The sequence below is a fragment of the Gobio gobio genome, assembly GCF_949357685.1.
Source record: "Gobio gobio genome assembly, chromosome: 1".
Lineage (NCBI taxonomy): Eukaryota > Metazoa > Chordata > Actinopteri > Cypriniformes > Gobionidae > Gobio > Gobio gobio.
The window spans coordinates 11,805,440-11,828,747 of record NC_137097.1 but is presented as its reverse complement, the minus strand read 5'-3'; the positions used below and the strand labels follow the sequence as shown (position 1 = coordinate 11,828,747).

The following is a 23,308-nucleotide window of genomic DNA, read 5'->3' as shown; positions in this document are numbered from 1 at the left end:
AGTTTATTTCGAGCAACAAAAAATAAAAATAAAGTAAAAAATAATATATATAATTAAATACAGTATATATATAATTAAATACAGTATATATATATATATATATATATATATATATATATATATATATATATATATATATATATATATATATATATATATATATATATATATACACACACACACACACACACAATATACATAGAAAAAATATAATAGCTTATATCCCATATATACACACACACACACACACACACACACACACACACACACACACACACACACACACACACTTGCTTGAAACGGAGTGGAAAGAAGTAGGACTTATTTACTTCCACCCCCAATTAATTTATATTACCCCATATAGCTGCTGTCATTGTCTGTTAAATTACTAATAACTGATGTGATATTATAATATTTTATATACAAAATACCCAATTACATTATGACCATCTCAATCAACACAATAATGCAATGTAATAATCCTCATTAACATAAATATACAAATATATCCCGGTATTTATAATAATCATGTAATACTATATAAAATATACCCACATCGTATTATATTGTTAAATCACAGTTCTCTTACGAGAGGTTCTCTCGTATTGCGTAAGTTCCTTACGCATCGGGAAAGTATTCTTTCTTCGAGATTTCTGAAAAACCCAAAATTATCCTTAATTTTGTAACATTGTCAACGCAGTGCGGCAGCCTGGCAGACCATAGCAGGCTATTCCAGCGTGCTATTGGCTGCTCTGCTGGCAACTGCAGCAGCCTATCGGTGAGCCCGCGTGACGTGGCGACCAATGAGGGCGCTTCGCGCCCACCTGGCCTCATTTGCATACAGGTGGGGCGTGGCCACGTGTATATAAGCAGCGCTCACGGGCTGCATATTCGATTTTCTTTTCTTCAGCGAAGCCCTCCGCATCGCTGGATCTGGAACCCGCCGGCGTGATCGTGCAGACGAGCAAGCAAAGGACAGCGCCTGAAGAAGCCGGCAGCATCTCGCCACCTTCAGCCATCCGTGCCTGCTCTGCTATCCGGCAGCCCATATCCTTTATTGCTCAAGTGTTGTCGCCGCTGCGTCACACTTTTCCCAAAAAGAGCCGAGCGTTTGATTCAAAATGTCTCGTTCCAACTGCGGCTCGTGTCGCGCGCCGCTCAGTTCCGGAGACCGCCACGTGATCTGCGCTCTCTGCCTGGGCCGTGATCACGCCGCTGCCGCACTCCTCGCCGGCGGATGCCCGGAGAAGAACTGTCGATGTCGACCCTGCGGGCTCGACTCGACCAGTTTGAGGATGACATCCCTCCAGTCCCTGCTAAGCCGCGCAAGAAGAAGCGCCGCTCGCAGCGGACTCCGGAGTTCGCAGAGAGAAGCTCGCCGGATCCCTTCCCGCCGGCTTCTCTCTCGCCCTCCCCGCCCCCACCCCAGGCCGCCATTTCTGTTGTCGCCTTCGGGGATGAGGCGGATGCGGGCGCGGAACGCGCCGACATCTGTTCCATCATGGCTTCCGACAGCGAGGGCTGGTCTTCCGCGGCTTCTTCAATCCGGACATCCGGGCGCTCTCGATCGGGTGAGGACGCGGAACTGTTGCGCCTTCTCACCCGGGCTGTCGAGCAGCTAGGCCTCGAATGGTCTCCGCCCAAGGTGGCAGCGCCGAATCGACTTGACGGATGCTTCCTAAACAGTCGCCGCCGTGCGCCCACCTCCAGGACTGCACCCTTTCTGCCGGAGCTTCACGAGGAGCTCGCAAAGTCCTGGAACGCGCCATTCTCCGCGAGGGTCTCATCTCATGCTTCATCGACGCTCTCACAAGTTGACGGCGCGGCTGAGAAAGGCTACAACGCTATCCCTCCGGTGGAAGAGGCGGTCGCAGCGCACCTTTGCCCGCCCTCTGGTTGGCGCTCAAAGGCTGCCCTCCCGTCTAAGGCCTGCAGAATGACGTCATCGCTGATCGGCCGCGCTTTCGCTGCCTCCGGTCAAGCTGCGTCTGCTCTGCACTCTATGGCCGTGCTGCAAATCCTCCAAGCTAATCTCCTCCGCGACTTGGACGAGAGAAGCAAAGACACGGAGTTGATCACGGATTTGAGAAGCGCGACGGATCTCTCCCTTCGCGCTACCAAAGCGGCAGCACAGGCCCTCGGACGCTCTATGGCCACTCTCACGGTAGCTGAGCGCCACCTCTGGCTCACGCTCGCGGATATGCGAGAAACGGAGCACGCAGCTTTTCTCAACGCCCCGCTCTCTCCTTCCGGACTCTTCGGCCCAGCGGTCCAGGGGATCTTCGATCGTTTTTCCAAGGTACAGAAGACGACTCAAGCCATGAACCTCTTTCTGCCTCGACGCCCCGGCGCTAGCAACAGCTCCGCTGCTTGCCGTCCTCGTGACCAGCCAGCACCGAGCTCCGCGCTGCGCCAGATCGCGCTCCTCGAGCAGAGGCAAGCCGCCTCCCCCTCGGGGTCCCCGGCCCAGGATCACGCTGAAGTCCGAGCCTCATAAATCCTCCTAGCCAGAGGGGGGAAACGACGGCTGAGTCCCGCCGCGGCCGGACCACCGTCAAAACTCTTCTTCCTGTCAGCCCCCACCATTGTGGCAGCTGCAGATGGTTCTCGCGCAGCCAACGAGCCGGCAAAACCGCCCTCTCGCCTGCCCACAAACGCCGTTTTTACGGCGAACCAGAGAAATCACAAAAGATGCATTTTGTCTGGTGGCACGGCTCAAGCCGTATGTGTGTTAAATGCAGTAAACGTGCCCACTTTTCTGTGTTCACCCCTGCACCCAAGCACCACAAGTCCCATGTCTCTCACTCACATAAAGCGGCCACCGGCCGCTCGAGTGCCAGAGTTAGGTCACGTGTCCGCTTGTTTGCGCCCACGCCTAACCACCACACGCGCTGTCACACAGCCATTACTAACCTGTCATGTTCCACGCGTAAGAGTTGTGCCCGCTCAAACGCGCTCACACATTTTTCGCGAACATTCTGCCCCCGGCGCCGCGCCACACACCATTCGTTCTCCGCCCGGGGTGGTCGAGACGATGAGTGTAGGGCCACACACAGGGTACTCCCCGCTCGATGCGGCAGAGACACAGTGTGTAAGGCGGCCAGCCATCGCGAGCGATCAGCTGGCCCACAGCACAGAGAGCGCGCGCTCTGCGCCCGCCCCTCACATACGGGCCATCGAACCCGCGGGACGCGGCGTTTTGAGCCCGGAGGCCGTTCTATCCCGTGTGGCACACGCGAGAGCGTGGGAAGCCATTCCAGGTGTATCAGAATGGGTGCTGAGAACAGTAAAGCACGGCTATACTCTGCAGTTCGCTCGCCGTCCTCCGCGCTTCTCTGCGCGTACAGAGACGAGGGTGAGCGAGGAAGTAGCACACCTACTTCGAGCGGAGATAGCTACACTGCTTTGCAAAGGGGCTATAGAACCGGTTCCCCATTCTATGAGCAAGTCAGGCTTTTACAGCCGGTATTTTCTCGTGCCAAAAAGGGACGGGTCACTCAGACCGATTCTGGATCTGAGGCGTCTGAACAAAGCTCTTATGAGAAGATCGTTCAAGATGCTCACGACCAAGCAGATCCTCGCGCATATTCGCCCGAGAGACTGGCTAATTTCCCTAGATTTGAAAGACGCATACTTTCAAATCAAGATAACGCCGCGTCACAGGCCATTCTTACGATTTGCCTTCGACGGCCAGGCTTATCAATACACCGTCCTTCCGTTCGGCCTCTCGCTAGCACCCCGTACATTTACGAAGTGCATGGACGCCGCCCTCGCTCCCCTAAGAAGTCAAGGGATGCGAGTGTTGAATTATCTGGACGATTGGCTCATCCTGGCACAGTCAGAGGCCGAGCTCCTCGCCCACAGGGCAGTGCTGCTCAGCCATCTGGACAGCCTGGGGCTCACGGTCAATTGGACCAAGAGCTCATTAGTGCCCACGCAATCAACCTCATTCCTGGGTTTGAATCTGGACACTGTGGCAATGTCAGGCCGCCTGTCACCCCAACGCGCGCGCCAAGTTCAGCGCATGGCGGCGTACTTCCGGCCGTGCAAAATCGCACCTCTAAAGCTTTTTCAGAGGATGCTGGGACGTATGGCTTCAGCTGCAGCTGTGCTCCAGCTGGGCCTAATGCGTATGCGCCCGCTGCAACGCTGGTTAAACGCCCGAGTGCCTCACAGAGCATGGGCGTCCGGAGGCTTTCGGATCAGAGTGACTCAGGGCTGCGTTTCAGCCCTAGAGCCCTGGTTAGTAGCCGACTGGTACCAGCGGGGAGTGACAATGGGAGCCATCTCACACCGCAAGATTATCTCGACGGACGCCTCCACCTCGGGTTGGGGCGCCGTTTTCGAGGGCAGGGCGGCCTCGGGCCTCTGGTCAAGCCGGGAAAAACTCCTACACATAAATTGTTTGGAGATGATAGCGGTAGAGAACACGCTCAAGCAGTTTCTCTCTCTTATATGGGGACACCACGTGTTGGTCCGGTCGGACAATTCCACGGTGGTCCCCTACGTGAACCGGCAAGGCGGTGTCAGGTCCAGGTGTCTGGCCGATCTGACAGAACGCCTGCTCCTATGGGCACACAGCTTGCTGCGCTCGCTAAGAGCCACGCACGTGCCGGGCCTCCTCAATGTGGGCCCGGACAAGTTGTCCAGGGGCCTCATTCTCCCAGGCGAATGGTCCCTGCACCCCCAGACAGTCCAGCTGGTATGGCGCCTATTCGGCAGAGCGGAGCTCGACCTCTTTGCAACGAAAGAGAACGCCCGCTGCCCGAGGTTTCTATCCAAAGGCGAGGATGCGCTGTCCCAAACTTGGCCCAGCCTCCCGCTGTATGCCGATTTCCCTATTGCCCCAGGTCATAGCGAAAATCAGGGAGACGCGCCGCCCGGTGCTCCTTATAGCGCCGCGCTGGGAGAACCAGGTTTGGTACCCAGAGCTGGTGAAGCTGTCGCACTCACCCCCCTGGCCAGTTCCGCTGAGAGCAGACCTCCTCTCTCAAGCAGGAGGGTCAGTTTGGCATCCCCATCCAGAGCGATGGTCTCTGCATGTATGGGTGACCAACGGATACCCGTTGACCTGCCCAAAGGGGTTATGAACACGATCTCGCACTCTAGAGCCCCCTCGACGAGGCGGTTATATAGTTCTAAGTGGTCGTGTTCACTAAGTGGTGCACTTCCAAGGGATTGGATCCACAGCAATGTGGGGTCCAGCGGGTGCTCTCCTTCCTCCAGGAGCTTTTGGAACTGGGCAGGTCCCCTTCCACGCTCAAAGTGTATGTGGCGGCTATAACAGCGTTCGCCCAGACGACGCTAGGTAGCACGCCAGGAAGGAACGAGCTCGTCATCCGTTTCCTCAGAGGAGCCAGGCGGATGAATCCCCCGCGGCCCCAGTCGGTTCCTATATGGGATCTGGCCTTGGTCCTAGAGGCCCTGAAGGCTCATCCCTTCGAACCGCTCGAAGCCGTGGAACCGAGGTTCTTTTCGCTAAAAACCGCGTTTCTGATAGCTCTGGCTTCGGTAAAACGCGTGGGGGATCTACACGCGCTCTCAGTGAGCCCGACGTGTATGGAGTTCGGTCCAAATGACATGGTTATGTCCCCAAAGCGATCGGCACTCCCTTCAGGGCGCAGATCATCTCCCTCTCGGCTCTGCCAGCATCCGACGAGGGGGACGGTGGCAATGTCCTCTGCCCTGTGAGGGCATTGAGGATTTATGTCACACGCTCCACCGCCTTCAGGCGTTCTGAGCAGCTATTCGTTTCGTTTGGAGGGCGCACTAAAGGTCTCGCCTCCTCGAAACAGACCCTGTCCAGGTGGATAGTGGACGCGATTGCAGCAGCTTACGCTTCCAAACACCTGCAGTGCCCAATAGGTGTCAGAGCACACTCCACTAGAGGCATGGCCTCTTCGTGGGCTTGGGCCAGTGGGATTTCCATCCACGACATTTGTATGGCGGCAGGCTGGGCCTCTCCGTCTACATTCGTGAGATTCTATAATCTGGAAGTTCCTGCCTTACAGGCGAAAGTGTTATCAGTTCAGTAGGGCTGTTAGCTCTGCCCAGTGTTTTCTGTGCAGACACAGCTCATGTACTGGTAGCAAGTTCGGTACTATGCTTACGTAAGTTTGAAGGAGACCGGCGGTGCCGTTCCCTCATTTACGAGACAAGCTGTTGTGAGTTCGAAGGTGACCGGCGGTGCCGCTCCCTCGCTCATAAGACAAGGTGTGGTGAATTTGAAGGAGACCGGCAGGTGCCGTTCCCTCATTCATGGGACAGGGTGTTGTAACCACCCGTCGTAACCACCCGTCAGTTCGAATGAAGTGTCTGTATATGTGGTGGCCCGTTTTCCTTACGGGCCACCCTGCCCGAGCAGTGTTATGGTCCCCGGTTCCCTGGGATACATATGCTGTACACGAGGCGCGCACGGCGTTGACAATATGTTCCCGCTGCGTAAGGAACTTACGCAATACGAGAGAACCTCTCGTAAGAGAACTATACTCGGTTACTTAACGTAACCTCGGTTCTCTCTAGAAGAGGGAACGAGTATTGCGTTCCTTGCCGTGCGCCCCGCGGGCTTTTACGCTTCAGAACTACGAAAACCGAATATGCAGCCCGTGAGCGCCCCTTATATACACGTGGCCACGCCCCACCTGTATGCAAATGAGGCCAGGTGGGCGCGAAGCGCCCTCATTGGTCGCCACGTCACGCGGGCTCACCGATAGGCTGCTGCAGTTGCCAGCAGAGCAGCCAATAGCACGCTGGAATAGCCTGCTATGGTCTGCCAGGCTGCCGCACTGCGTTGACAATGTTACAAAATTAAGGATAATTTTGGGTTTTTCAGAAATCTCGAAGAAAGAATACTTTCCCGATGCGTAAGGAACTTACGCAATACTGGGAACCGAGGTTACGTTAAGTAACCGAGTATCGTTTTCTAATAAAAATAATAACAATAATAGTAATTACAATCTCCACTACATCACAATAATAATAATAACATCATTACCGGTGCAAAGACTTTATAGTGCAATTTTGTTGTAGATTACAATATAGTGGTCATATATATCATATAATATCATTATTATTATTATTATTTACTCTCCATTATTTACTATCTATGTAGTCATATTCCGCTCAGTTATAATTATATCTCCATTTATAATATCAATATAAATAGTAAGAACAATTAAGATCATCACTAATCACAACACCACGATCCCTCCTTCAGCCTTATATTTTGCCAACACAATTTCTTTGTATCTTGCTTTAAATCGATAAATATTTGGGCATTGCTTGAGCTGTTTCCCCAACCCATTCCAAAGTCGGACACCACACACAGATAACCACCAGGAAAAGTTTGTGTGTCTCAACACCTGGACTTTAAAGTTCCCACATCTCCTCAGGTTATATCCGCAGTAAAGAACTGGAACACATGAACACTCAATATTGACCGGTAGATCATTTTTGTTATTCATTTGTCATTCATATTTCACGTATCAGTGCCGTAAAACTCTCCAATTTGATATTTTGCATTATAATACTTCATCTGTAGATAAAGGGCTGTGAATTTGCATAAAATGACTTGCTGGAGTTTATTGTGGCTTCTAAACAATGCTGTACTCGCTGGTACTGGGTGTCTGTTAGATCACACACACACACACACACCACAAGGACTCTGAATCGGCATCAGACGCACACCAACTGGAATTTAAATACTTTGCACGAGGACATGATACGATTGAATGCATACATCAATAAAAAGATGTGTAAACACAATATTGTATTTTTAATGTCTATTATATCTGTTTAAGTGATAAAGAAGGCCAAAATATGTAATTTAAGCCATTTTTAAAAAAATAAATATGCGACTCATTTTATAGAAAATATAAGTAAATCATAGAGACAGAAAAGTCACTGTATAACAGGAATGGCCCAGCTTATGATTATATATTTGTATTAATGTATTGTTTTCTCTATAATGAAGTGGAGTGTGTCCTTAGTGGATTCTGGATTGTGTTTAACAAATAAAAGAGTGACCATTAGTTCCACAAACACAGATGTACAGATGTCCTATAGTGATGTAGAAATATATCAATGATGCATTTAAACCCTTTTCTTTGGCCAGATTGTTGTGGTTGTTTACTTGAATAAACACTTAAACATTTAAATGTGTTATCTGTAATCTTACACGCAAAATGATAATTTACAAAGGATTAAATTCATTACGATTATTTAATGAACAAAGCACAGAAAATGTTTCCACCTCCACTTGATTTTGAGCCTGTGATGAGTTTCAGAAGCTCGGTTTCTCTCATCTCTACCCGCCAGTGACCGAATTCATGTTTATGATATAAACTGATAAACTGAAAGAAATGCGATCTTTTCTGTTCCTCATGTATGGATTGGGCTTTACTTACACAGAATAAAGTTCATTAATGTTAGATAATGCGTTATAATGTTAAGTTCAATAATCAAACAGTCATTTAACGGTTCTTGTTAAAACGATAACATTGTCTGGACAGTTTTCATTGATGTAAGCACTTTAAAAGCTTAAAACACAAACCTTTCTTCAGCAGAAACACAACAGATGCACGAGCGCGGCGCGGCCGTATGACGTCACAACACCACTCCAAAATAAAAGTCCTGCTCCCATGCTCAAGTCACAGATGTGTATAGACAATCACATACAGATAATACAACACATATCAGTTGAATTCTAGTTGAAATACATATTTAAACACGTGTTGGCCATTGATGTGCTAAAATTAATTACCAAAGAAAGAGAAAGAGTTTGAACCACATCTAATATGTGAGATTCTGTTCTGTGTGCAGAAACCATGTACAGGGTTGGGAACTTTTTTCAATGACAGACCCATTTTTGTTTGTTGCAATTTTTCTAAAGAGCAAAAATAATAAACGTTTGTCAATATAATTAAACCTTTTTAGAGCCACAGACTCAACAAACAAAAAAATATGCAACAATCAATAATTAACATTTTGCAATATGTTACTAATAAAATAGTGTACAGTTAATTGTGATTGTGTCCTCTCTGATTTATTTTCCTTATATTAGATAAATGGGGTGGAAAACTGAATAAGGAGCGTACTAACAAGGAGGCTAAAAACTGCAGTTTCTAACGTATTTCTAAAAATGAGAAATAAGAAACGTTTTGATTTTATTTTTCGTTTTGTTTATGAAAATCAAACGAAAAATTACACTAAATATTTAGGGGTTTTTGTTCAGGGGTAAAAACAAGCCCTGAAACGCCCTTCAACTCATCCTGTCGTGCCGGTCACATCACTCAGAATAAGAAGAAGTTTATCAGATGTACTGCTCTGAAAATTACTTACAATAATGTTTCTTCATACTGTTGCATATAGGCTATTTCTTGCCAATATAAAGAGCAAACTTGAGAGTACAACTCTGATACTCTGTGGAACAGGTAAATAATAGTGTTATATGTGCAGTGTTGGGGAAGCTACTCTGAAACAGTAGTTTGACAAGCTACAAGCAACTTATACATTAAAGTAGTTAAACTACAGTCATGCTACCCTTCTGGAAAAGTAGTTAGATACACTACAAGTATCTAACTAGCAACTATTACTGCTATTATAATGCTTGGATTAGCCCGGACTTTTTTAATATAACTCTGATTATATTCGTCTGAAAGAAGAATATCATATACACCTAGGATGACTTGAGGGTGAGTAAAACATGAGATAATTTTCATTTTTGGGGTGAACTATCCCTTTAAACTACAGTCAAGCTACCCTTCTGAAAAAGTTACTACCAAAATGTAGCCAGCTACATCAAAACTACTTTGAATTTTTATTTATTTTTATAATTAAATTGCATATTTACAAATAACTGAATAATTGTTAATGAAGAATATTCTCAGTTAAATGTTTGGGGTTTAAAACAACACAATTATGATAAGAGTAAAGTTTTATTTAGTAAACTATCCAAATATACAATAATGTATTCTACATCTCAAACTGACTGTCAAAGTGCAACATCGCTACAAATGTCATGTCACATCAATGCAAGAACCAAATATAAGCCACTTGGATACACAGGAGTAGACAAAAATGCAGGTAAACTCACAGCACGTGCAGTGATGGTGGTGTGTGAGTGTGTGATCAGAGCCGCTCTGAATCATGCGCTGCTTGCGTGAACATTGTGGAATTCATTCTGAAATCCGCACGACCTATGTAATTAGATCAGAGCCTTTGCCGTGGGATTAGTGCACTAAACTACATCGCAATAATGTTTTCTGTTCAATTGACAGATGCTTTGCCAGTGCAATACGCAAACACCACATTAGTGATCTTTCACTAAGTGACAGGTGATATAGATATTTCTTTTCTCTTGCATCACTAAGACAGTTCTGTCTTTGTTCAGGATCACTATGATATTAACAACAGACGTACAGCTGCACTTCAAGCCCTCCCTGTCTACTTGCACGAAGATGACTCTGTGTTTTTCAAGATGTGGAATGTAGGTTTTTATACATCTCAGTTCCACTGTTCAGTTTGACCCTGCTGGAATTGCTGAAGTGCTGGAAGGTGACATTGTTCTAAGGGACATTTCCAGGTTGGCTGATGCTTTTCTTTTGATGTTTGGTTTGATATATGCATTACATCTCAACTACCCCAAAGAGCTGACCCACACCTTTAACTTCATCCAAAAAGTCTTACTGGGTTTGGATGACTCAAAGCCACTAACACCCAGATTGCTGAGTCTAAAAAATGAGCTACTGATTAAGGAGTAAGAAGAATGGATGTACGAGCTCGATACAATTTATTTTCTGTTCTTTTCAGTTGTTGTGACTGCTGTAGTTGCCCTATTAAACACTGAGCTCAAGATTTGAAATTTCCCAGTGAAGTGGAGAATTGCATTTTCATTTTAGTATTTACTGGGATTGCATTACTGAAAGCCACTAGCACCCAGATTGCTGTCTAAATCTTCTGGATGCACAAGAGACTGTGTATTGTCTTTTATTTCACTTCTTGTGACTAATATTGTTACAGTCTATTGTAATACTTCTCAAATTTAGAAATTTTCCAGAACACAGATTTTGTGTTCACTTAGTATTTACTGGGATTGCGTTACTGAATGCCACTAGCACCCAGATTGCGTTTAAAAAAATAATTTACTTGTTAAAGAGTTTTTCCTGTATCTCTGGATGCACTAGTTTTCTACACCTCTGTCCTTTTCATTTGTTGTGTCTAATACAGTTACATTCTAATGTATACAGAGGTCTGTTATAATGCTGGCAAATAATGCCTTTTGCTAAATAAAACGTACTTTCACATATGGAGTTTGAAATAGTCTTCCTTTCTAATGTTTAAGGAGTAATATTTTGCTAATGTTAATTTTGAGGTTTTTAAGTCAGTCCATCCCACCGGCTCGAGTGTCCATGGCGGCAGAATCTGCTCAGCTGCTCGCTGGGACCACGGATTCCCCACAACGGCGAGGGCTCTTTGACAGCGCATTCCTCCAGGGTTTCTTTACATTTAAATAATAAGCTTTAATACCTACATCTATAAAAATACATTTTACATTTATTTAAATTCTCTTTTAAATCATAGTAATAAAAAATATTTTTTTTTATCGCATTGTCATTTTTTTCAGTATGTATTTTAAAAATACTGTAAGGTATATATAAATACTGTAACTGTAAGGTGTAAAGATATAACATGTTTTACTTATACACTGAATTCATGAGTGTACACATTATTATCTAAAGGGTCCTGCACACTGCGATTTTTCTAAATCCTCTGCGAATGTTGCTTGTCAGACTGTACGAACATGATCCCTGATGTAATGTCACACTGTAGGATCTCAGTTGTCATTATGTCAGACAGTACGACAGTCAGACGGGAAAAACGAACGCAAGCAAGAGACTCGTACGGACTGAGTTTTACGTCATCAATCCGTGACACGTTCGGTAACGGTGAGCCGCATTCACAGACACAATGGTAGCGTTCAGCAAACAACAAAAACAAGCGCTGGCATTTTTCATTCACCTGACTCTTTTCGACATGTTCCCTGTTGTGATTTGATGTTGTTGCACGAAATGCGTCATCAGGTTCTGCGCTCCTACTGGTTCTTGATTTGACGGTCGTCCTAGGAGAAGTCACACTGCAGGATTGCGCCTCAAATCTTCTGACACTGCCAGAATTTTGTCCGAGGTAAAATTTGATCGCAACGGTCATTAATCGGTTGTTGGTGCACATGTCAAACTAAGGATCAAAGACTTCAGATTTTAGCCTAGGATCAGAGAAATCTTTTAGGATTTCAAGATTTGTCTCAGACGGCTTTAAACATTAAATAAATCTTTCATGGTAAAAATATTAATTTCTAAGAATCATAAAGGTGTCTTATGCATTTGCAATTAATGGGGGCTAATTATGAAGCAATATTTTTGACAAAGATACCCTATTTCCCTAATCCATTAAAAAAAAAAAACGTTATCCTTAAATGTTATTTATGTGAGATGGTGGTCCAGTGGGTTAAACCATGGAACTGATATGCGGAAGGTTGCTGGTTCGATCTCAGCGGTCACCACCAGTGTGTCCTTGAGCAAGAAGATGGTGGTCCAGTGGGTTAAACCATGGAACTGATATGCGGAAGGTTGCTGGTTCGATCTCAGCGGTCACCACCAGTGTGTCCTTGAGCAAGAAGATGGTGATCCAGTGGGTTAAACCATGGAACTGATATGCGGAAGGTTGCTGGTTCGATCTCAGCGGTCACCACCAGTGTGTCCTTGAGCAAGAAGATGGTGGTCCAGTGGGTTAAACCATGGAACTGATATGCGGAAGGTTGCTGGTTCGATCTCAGCGGTCACCACCAGTGTGTCCTTGAGCAAGGCACTTTACTCCATGTTGCTCCAGGGGGATTGTCCCTGTAATAAGGGCACTGTAAGTCGCTTTGGATAAAAGCGTCTGCCAAATGCATTATTTATAAAATAATGAATACAATTCTATTGTTGCCATAGACACGCTACTGTACACATTAACCCAAGGAGTTTTAAAACACTGGATATAATAGAAATGGATAAGGAAAACAAAAAAGAAAGCCAAATTAGACAGGAGAAGTGTATACTTGATCAATCAATTAAAGCAGCACTAGGTAGGTTTTGCTCTCGGGGTCCCCCTACAGTTGGGAAACAGTATTGTCCTCTACTACTGTCGTAAACTCTGTCATCCTACATCAGGGGATGCATCACATGTGCATTTGTTGACATGACAACTATGATAGTCCTGAACACTGCAGGAGTTCACATGCAGGTGTTCTGCTTGCGTGGCGTGTGAAATGTCTTCATCCCAGGTACAGTGGCATATGTTTCAGCATGTCATATGAATATAATTTTAATTTATAAATTAATAAATTTTATGTTTATAATTTTTTTTTCAAACGCCAAATGATCGCGATGCTCACGTTTACAAGCCAGCGTCATTATAGTAGTCTGGTCTATTGGTTACCGTTTTACAGAATATATATGATACTTCAATTCAATGTTTGAGTGGTAGATAATAACCATATATCGTCAATATAATATCAAGCTACCATAGATTAATCTTCAAATTTGAAAAATCGATTTGCATTATAGCTTGAGGCAAGACAAATAAAGGAAGTGACGTATATGCTGTAAAGCAGTCGAATTTTGTGTCATTCACGTGTCATTCAACCTATTGTAAGTCGATGTATCATCACAAGAGTCTTGAAAATATATTATGAAGGTTGAAAAGTTACCTAGTGCTGCTTTAATAAATCTATCATAATCATTACAAAAAGTAAATATCAAGCGCCTAATGGTGTGTGCACACCAAAAGTGAAGCTAATATTACTCGCATGATGACTTACAAAACACTTATTTCTGCCATTTTTTCCATCATCAAACATGTTGGGGATAACTACTATTGCTACTCTGTTGTGGAAGTCACAAATATTTTTTCAACTTGTGCAGAAGGTGCAATTGAGGGGAAAATCACACATTTGCGGCAAACGCATCGCTCACTTTGTGTAATTCCATGGCATAAATGGATATGACGTTTTTGTAAGCGTTCCCAGGAATGCAGACCAAGTCCATAGGAAACAATGATTTTATCCACATCTGAAAAACAAATATTTCAGGGAAGAAGAAATGACTTGTAGTAGACTGACAGGTAAGAATACTTTACTGATATAAATCTTTCCACATGCGCCAATGGAGAGATATTGAGTACGAAAGTCCCAATGTGTGAATATAAAACCAACTTTACCAAAGTCATTAAACACAGGTTGAATATCCAGCAAACTATTTTAAAAGATTAATAATAAGAAACAAAATGGGCATGTCATATTAAGTTTAACAGTATGAAAATAAACCATGGGTTTACTATAGTAACCATGTTTTTTTTTTGGCGTATTGATTACCATTTGAATAACCACAGTTTTAATACAAATACCATGGTTAAACTGGTTAAAAAACATGGAAGTGTAGCAAAAAGTTTGTGGTTACTATAATAACCATGTGTTTTTTTGTTTTGTTTTATTTGTAGTAAAATCATGGCTAATTTTTGTAAGGGTCGAGATGTGTTACTCTGTTCCATACGCATGAGTATTGAGTTATTTACAACTTCAGAATACCTCAAAACAAGCGATTTGACAAATAAACAGAAATACAAATTAAATATACATAAAGGACATCAATATAAGCAACTAATCATAAACAAGCTAATGTATGCAGCACTGCATGTCTAAAGACACGATAATCTCCTTTCAACGGCCATAATAAACTAATGCACATTATAACAGCGAAATATAATAAAGCATATCACACACACGATACTTTAAATTGACACACAACACCCGTGAAAAGAACAAAATGATATGTTGTATGAAGCTGTAAAGTTGATCATCTGTGAAAGCAGCGATCGAGGCTCCTCTGCGCGGTGTGACATCACAGGGCTCATGATGTCACAGTGCTGCATTCCGAGCTACATTCCAGCGAACATTCCGAGCTGCGCCAGTATAAAAGTCAGCAGCAGCAGCAGCGAAGACTTTCACACAATCAGCAGCAGCAGCGTTCGCCCAGAATAAGTTACTTGATATCATAATATAAAGCGCAAGTCTCTTCATTTACCTAATTTAGCTCAATTAAAATGGCTATCCCACTTGGATCCATATTGGTGTTGGACTGGCACCGCTGTGCAGACAGCAGAGAGTTTTTCAGCAAAATACTGCACAAGAAGACACGGCGAAAGTTTGGGCTCTTGGAGGCGCCGATGATGCCTCCTCATATGAATGTGGACATCGTTCGCTACAAGGTTATTATCTCGGGTAAGCCTGGAGTCGGGAAGAGTGCTCTTGCTGCCCGTCTCGCTGGCCTCGATCTCCCCAAAATGCATTATGAGACCACAGGCATAGAGACAACAGCGGTCTTCTGGCCTGCGAGACTAAAGGACAGTGGCCGTGTGCTGTTTTTCCGCTTTGAGCTTTGGGACTGTGGGGAAAGTGCCATGCGAAGATTTGACCACATGTTACCGTCATGTAAGGAACAGATGGATGCCATCCTTTTCCTGTTCTCCTTCACTGATCGTGGCTCCTTTGATGATCTTTCAAATCAGATATCACGGATCACCGAATCTTCAGATCCAGTGGTTAAATTGGTGGTTGGCACCAAATTTGACTTATTTATGCACACAGACGTGACAGAGAGTGACATAACACATTTTCAAGAGGTGTGCGGTCTTCCGGTCTTCCGAGTGGGAGGTGATGTGAGTGCGGGGCTTGGTGAAGTAGCGCCTCTCCTAAATGCCCTTGCAGAACATCTGTGGCACCAGGACTGTAAGGCTGCTTCATCTGTCTCCATCTCCCCACAGGCTGCTCTCAGAGAAACGGGCTCAGAGATCATTGTATAGCTTGTGTGTATTGTAGATCAATTTCACATCTGTTGGTCAGTATAAGGCAAAATGTTTGGATGGACTATGCTGCTATCGAAATACTATACATGACAGAGAAATAAATACATTTTATTGCATAGGATGAAAGTTGCCAGAAAATATGACTATATGCGCTACGAGCACTCCCCCTGAGCGTGTATTCAGCTCTGCAAGCAACATTTTCACTCCGTTAAGATCCTTGCAGAAACCAGACAAAGTGAACATGTTGGTTTTCCTGTCACGAAACATGAAAACTCTCGTGCGGTTAACCGACAAACCGCTAGATTAGTTGCTTCTTCACCGCGGTAAGAAAAATTCCCATACCGTCACAGCCCTTGGCGAAATTACATTTCTTAAATAACCTTAACCAGGGTCGACAACCTATACACCACACGGAAGAGTACAAAAATAGAAGTAGAAACTTAACAGATTATAATGATGTATATAATACTTGCCTGTATGAAAAAGTATTTTGAGTCTATTTTGCACTGATAAGAAAAAAGTGCCATGCCAGACCTCTAGGGGTTAATGCTTAAATGGTTTTGATGGCTGTTGTGTTGTGCTATTGGTTAATTTTTGTATTTTTTTCCTTAGACCTGATGCAGTTGAAAGAGGAGTGTGAAGTACTAAAGGAAATGGAAGAAAAAGATCAATATGAGAATGATCATGATTTCATAACTGAAGAAACATATTTTAGTTGCTCACAGACTGAAAAGACTTCAAAAAAGAGCAGAGAAAAAGCTGAAAAGAAAGAAACTATGAGTTATTTTACCCGCTTTCAGGGCAGAAAGAGTTTCAATCAACAAGGAAATCTTACAGACAACATGAGAACGCACACTGGAGAGAAACCCTACACGTGCCCTCATTGTGAAAAGAGTTTCAAACATAATGGAAAATTTCAAGACCACTTAAGAATTCACACTGGAGAGAAACCGTTCACCTGCCAACAGTGTGGAATGAGTTTCAACCATAAAGGAAGCCTTAACAGTCACATGAGAACTCACACTGGAGAGAAACCCTACACCTGCCAAGTGTGTGGAAAAGGTATAAGCCATAAAAGAAGTCTTGAACGTCACATGAGAATTCACACTGGTGAGAGCTCCTACACCTGCAGACGGTGTGGAAAGGGTTTTGAACAACATGGAAACCTTAAAGTCCACATGAGAGTTCACTCTGGAGAGAAACCCTACACGTGCCCTCAGTGTGGAAAGAATTTCAATCAAAAAGGAAACTTTAAAGACCACTTAAAAATTCACACCGTAGAGAAGCCTTTCACCTGCCAACAGTGTGGAAAGAGTTTCAACCAAAAGGAAACTCTTGATCGTCACATGAGAATTCACACTGGCGAGAGCTCCTACACCGGCAGACGGTGTGGAAAGGGTTTTGAACAACATGGAAACCTTAAAGTCCACATGAGAGTTCACTCTCTGGAGAGAAACTCTCCACCTGCCCTCAGTGTGGAAAGAGTTTCAACCGAAAAGGAAGCCTTAACAGGCACAATGAGAGTTCACACTGGAGAGAAGCCTTACGTGTGCCCTCAGTGTAGGGCTGGGCGATATGGCCCAAAAAAATTATCACAATATAGTTTTCCATATCAGCCGATATCGATAAATGTCAAATCTTTATTTCTTTAAAGTTTAAAGACATATTTTTGCTTCTGAGTGAAAGACGTAGAAAACAGACAGTTAATAGTGGGTTAACTATCCTTTATTGTCAAAACATGACAAACACTTCCCAAACAGGTGAACAATTTTAAAAACTGAGGTAGAGTAGAATATTATTAATATAAATATAATATATAAAATAAATATCTATTGTAAAATCTAGAACTGTAATGATATAACATTTGGCTCTGCTAAATATTATATTTCCCTCAAATCGTCAATGTACATACTGATTTCACCCTGTGCTACAAGAACTCACCCATCGTGCAGCTCTTCTGTCAGAAGTCGATTCAAATTTGAGCTTGTGCGTATAAAATGTGCACGTCCGGTGTGAGATACCTGAGACGCTGCATTGCACGGCGCATGTGTGTGTGGGAACGCTGACAATAACACCCCATGTGAAATGTCAGATCGCCTACGTGAGTTTTGTTTGCACTTAGCTGCAACTATCCGATCTCTCAGTTAAGCGTTACAGGCTGTCAAGTCTATTTTATTCCCTTTAAACATTGGATGAAATTATTTTTAAATTATTACAAATAATTTAAATAAATTATTATTTTATTCTCTTAATACAGGCGATGTGTTATTAATAAATCACCAAAAACAAAAATATGATGTTATTAATAAATCACCAAAAAAAAAAATATGATACCTATGTATTTTTCCACAAGTTCCACAATGTTTTAGTGATCATAGTTTGGTAACAGCTTGTTGTAATTCACCCACAACGAGGCGATAAGCCCATGCGTGAACTGATATTAGGCTAATGTAGAGTTAGCGCTGTGTTGGGCTCAATGCTATATGGAAAAACTTTGAGGAAGCAAGATAATTGAATAATTATATTACCGTGTGGTGGACCTATGATCAGCAGTGCACGTCGCTCTGGTCGTGAGCGCTGAATTTTTTTCACTATCGCTCATTTTTCTCGCTCCACTGCACCCTAATCCTTCAAGACTGTCATCCACTGTGGCTGTCAACAACTGTTGTTATCGTTTTATCGAGGTAAATTATTTAGCGATAATTATCGTTTTATCGCCTAGCCCTACCTCAGTGTGGAAAAGATTTCTACTGTAAAGGAAATCTTGATTCCCACATGATAGTTCACACTGGAGACAAGCCTGACACCTGCCAACAGTGTGGAAAAAGTTTCAACCGAAAAGGAAGCCTCAACACACACATGAGAATTCACACTGGAGAGAAGCCGTTCATTTGTGATCTCTGTGGAGAGAGTTTCAGATATAAACAAAGCTTTAAACACCACATGAGCATTCACTTGTGAGAGTGGTTTTATTTGTCATCAGTCTGGAATGAGTTTCAGACAGAAAAGCCTTAAGCCGAAAGTGTAGTTGTATGTCGTATGCGCAGTCAAACGCACAGCATTGCAAAGTATACTTATTTTAACTCGTATGAGTGCATAGTAGGGGTGTAACGATTCATCTACTACATCGCTGTATCGATTTTTTTTCCTATGATCTAACTACATCGATCTGTGCTCGGCAAGATGGCCTTCCGGACGACATATATCGATCTAACATCGTTTTAAAAGGTAATCAATCGATTGTATCGATAATAGGAAATAACGCATTGGATTTTAACACGTCAGACTTTATATGGATGTTTTTTCTTAGCACTTTTAATAATAAAGGCGTTAAACGTTACTCGATTCAGTCTGCCTATCTGTGACATCATCGCAACGCACCAGCAGCAGCGAGCGCTGAGAAAACAAAATATAGCATGGCGGATGACAGAGGAGAAGATAACGAGCGAGAAATTATCAAGCCACCAGGAGAAAGCGCTACCTGTACTTTCAACCCTTGCTTGTTACCTGTGCATTCCTGACACCAGTGTGCCAGCAGAGCGAGTTTATAATACTGCTGGCGACATAGTGAACGCACAGAGAAGTGTTCTGCGGTCAGATCATGTTGATATTTTGGAAAAAGAAATCTGTAGCGTCATTGAAGGGTAGTTGGTTACATTTTATCTTTTGTTAAATAGAAATGTTGGTTGCACTTTATTTTTGATATTAATATTGTATTTGTATTATTTTAATGTTGAAAAACAACAGCAAAAGTAGCAGGTAAACCTACTATTAATTAAACCTGAAGAGAAGTTAGTTGCACTTTATTTTTGATATTAATATTGTAATATTTTTATGTTGGAAAACAAAAGCAGAAGTAGCAGGTTAACCTACTGTTGAAATGTTGGTTGCACTTACTGTGCTTTTATTGAAAATGTATTGAATATTTAAAATGAGAGCAGAAAAGGTTAACTTCCTGTTAATTCAACCTAAACTGTTGGTTGCACTTTATTCTAATAAAATTTGAATGCATTTGCCATTAATTGTTGTTTACTTGTTTGTTTATATCCATAATGAATTGATACCTGATTCCCTTACAAGAAACAAAAGAAATCTAGGAAACTTCACCTGCACTGACCAGTATCCAGATATTTATTTCAGTCACACAATTTTTGGCTAAAAAGTTACTGAATCGATTTCAAGTCACTGAATCGTTTCGGATCGTATCGTTCTAAATTAACCAATATCGTCCTTGAATCGTATCGACAACCTCAAATCGTGATACGAATCGAATCGTTGTTAAAATGAATCGTTACACCCCTAGTGCATAGGCATTCTGTGCAGTTTTGATCAATCCCTCGCCATGAGTTACAACCCATGTAAATATCTTTGTATTCTTTCATGCTAGAGTTGTAAAAATGAGGGACTTTATAACCTCTTTGCACAATCTCTCATCTGTGTAGCCCTTAGGGATGGAACGATTACCGGTTTCATGATAAACTACGATAAAATGTAAAGACATTTAGTAATATCGTTTAAAATGTAATTATCATTAAAACAGTGTGTGATTATCACGATTTTGAAAACTCACAGTAAATCCTGTCCAGTCAGCGTCCGTCTGGTGCAGGCGCAGCGCCCTATGCAGTTTTTTGAATGAGAAGAAATGGCAGAAGGCAGTGACAGCGCCGGGAGATTTCCCAGCCTTCTTAAAGGACCAAATCTGAGGCGTGGTCATATTTTGGCTTTTACAAAAGTCCTAAGGGAAACATAATCGAGGATGGTCACCCTGTCTGCAGAACATGCTAGAAGAAACTCGCTGTAATAGGGGGAAACAATTACAGTTACAACAATTACTTCAAATCTGTGAACGCAAGGCAAGTGGGCTTTAGCTCAAGCTGCACATTAATATTTCCCAGACATAGTCTTGGTATTGAGGTCAAAGATGAACAAACAAGTTCAGACAAGACTAAGGTGACATTTAAGGGAGAATAATGTATATTCATTGTACACTTAGTACACAGAACCACATAAATAATTACGGGGACATATTGAATTGAGATTAATGTTTTAAATCTTACCTGATTTTAAATCTGATCTATTTTGTACGGTGTACAAAACAATGATCACAAGAAGTTGATAGTAATAATTATAGTAGTGTTAATATTAAAGTCCTCGGAGTTCATTTTAAATACAATCAAAAACAGAGACTCAAGTTGCAGAGCGTCTTTTGTGATATGTGGATGTGCGCTGTGATAATGCGTTGCTATTAACGACGGCCATTAAGGAAATCCCACAGAACAGAATTTTGATACAGTCTCATACCTCCATTGTAGCTTGCATACATTCTGGTCTGTTTTATTTTGACTACTTGTGAATCGACGCCTCTAGAGCACGGTTGCTACCTTGTGGATACACTAAGTACTGTAAAAAAAACAATACAATAAGTGCATACTGTTGTAAATTGACCCATTTGTTTCCTTTTTTTCCCCCTTTATTTTTCTTTGTACTACGTTTCTCATAAATCCTGGCAACTTGCATTACCATATGATGTACTACATTACCCATAATCCCCTGATCAAGGTCTATAAATAGACCTCACTTCCTTCCTTTGTTCTTTTGCATTGGTGACCCCCAACCATGTCATTTGAGTCCTTTTAAATAAATGTGATTATTATAACATGACAATGTATACAATAGTAACGAACGGCTCAAAAGTCGGACAATTTCTGTTGAGGCGTTGTCATAACGCGTTGCTATGGGTCGCGTGCGTTTTGATTGACAGCTGATTTTCCTCTGTTCGGAAACGGCTCTCGAGCCAAATATGGTGCTTTCAGAGAGTGTGTGGCCTCACGGGAAAAAAGCAAACCAATATATTTTTTTTCCATCCATAATCAGAGCTAATGTGTTGATTTAATTACAAAGCTATATATTAGCTATATATTTTAAAGTATTACACAATTCACCAATGCCCGTTTGTCATGTATATACACCAACCAATCGTGATCTGGCAAAGCAAGTTCAAATTCCATTGGGCGATGTGAAGCGGTAATTTTCTGTTCTTATTCATAAATCGGTTGAAAATGACATGGACAGACGAACTAACGCTTGTGGAACAATTTCCTGCGGTTTGGCTCATTTTATAAATTGCATCACTGACAAAATGGATTTTAACAGACAACAAAAATCCCTGCACAAAACCACAGCAGCAAAAGTCGCATTAATGGTAAGTAGTGTTAAATTCACTTTTATGTATATTGATACACCGTTTACTATTTCATGAAACTATCAAAGTTAACAAAACCCAAGTGACTGGCGAAATGGTTACGTGAAAGGACTTTATTATACTATTTTTGAATATTATGCAGCATTATGAAATAAGTCTCTTATGTTCATCAAGCCTACATTTATTTGATAAAAAACAGCAATATTGCGAAATATATTAAAATAATGGTTTTCTATTTTAAAATAATTTAAAATATAATTTATTCCTGGGATCACAGCTGTATTTTCAGCATCATTACTCCACTCTTCAGTGTCACATGATCATTCAGAAATCATTCTAATATGAGGATTTAATGTCAATGATGGAAACTGTTAGCCTGGATGCCAGCCGAATTTAGCCCCGCCCACAATTTTTTTTGCTCGGGCAATTCGGTCTGGACTCGCTCCATAGAGAAGTAATTATGCCCGAACAGAAACTGTTCGGACCAATGAAATTGTCAGGGCGGGCTTTAGACGATGATGGACAGATGATAAACAGTAACGTAATCATCCACGTCATCGAAGGCTCTTGGGTTGAATTTGCTCTTATCCTAAACGGAGAACTTGTTCGTATATGCATTCACCTTCACTATTTCTCTCAGAAACGATGATCGTGTTGGTAAGTACTCTGTGTATCCTTAAATTATTTTATTACTGGCAAAGATCGTTTACACTCATCTTTTTCTTGTAACGTTACTTAATCCAGCGTGCGTGCAGACAGGGTTGCCAAGTGTTTTTGCAATGTCGCGCACAATTGCTACTCAAAACTATAGCCCAAAACAATAACTTTCCGGGGGTTCTCCGGAAAAAAATGGCGTTTGGTTGGCAAAATATGTTATTTTGGCAAGGTTGCCTGCTAAAATTCGCATTCCTGGGTTTATATAATCACATAATTGGGGTCGCTTCAACCCGCGGACATGGAGAAAAACACGGACTTGGCAACACAGGTCAGTTGAGTTCTGTTGACATTTGACAACTAACGTTACGCGTTGCTCTGATTGGTTGTGGGTCTATCCAATTGAGGTCTTTCCTGGCTCGGTTGAAACACGCCCCATAATCAAAGCTCAATGGAGCGGTACCAGACTCATATTCTGACTAGAATTGAGTATGGCCACGCCAGGCTAGGAAACTGTGATACTCTTTTCAAGATTCTTTGATTAATAAAAAG

The 23,308-nt window shown here is 42.7% G+C and overlaps 3 protein-coding genes and 1 long non-coding RNA gene across 4 annotated transcripts in view; 1 reads left to right on the top strand and 3 right to left on the bottom strand.

Annotated features, from left to right (window-relative positions):
- LOC307135558 (uncharacterized protein) overlaps window positions 1-8,569 on the bottom strand; it is a gene marked incomplete at its 3' end in the record, with an annotated part of 31,164 nt that extends 22,595 nt beyond the window's left edge. Inside the window, exon 1 of the mRNA XM_079832128.1 lies at window positions 8,552-8,569. The remainder of the gene's footprint in view (window positions 1-8,551) is intronic.
- The window catches only part of LOC307131184, a 403,239-nt gene that overhangs the window by 127,795 nt on the left and 252,136 nt on the right, over window positions 1-23,308 (bottom strand). The window lies entirely within an intron of this gene.
- Window positions 1-23,308, bottom strand: part of LOC307131170 (uncharacterized protein) — a 129,203-nt gene that overhangs the window by 97,092 nt on the left and 8,803 nt on the right. The gene's annotated exons all lie outside the window — the stretch shown is intronic.
- LOC307131177 (ciliogenesis and planar polarity effector 2-like) lies at window positions 15,139-15,897 on the top strand (the record flags this gene model as incomplete). The annotated part of the gene is made up of 1 exon (XM_079824684.1): window positions 15,139-15,897. The coding sequence occupies one exon, from the start codon at window positions 15,139-15,141 to the stop codon at window positions 15,895-15,897; it is 759 nt and encodes a 252-aa protein (XP_079680810.1).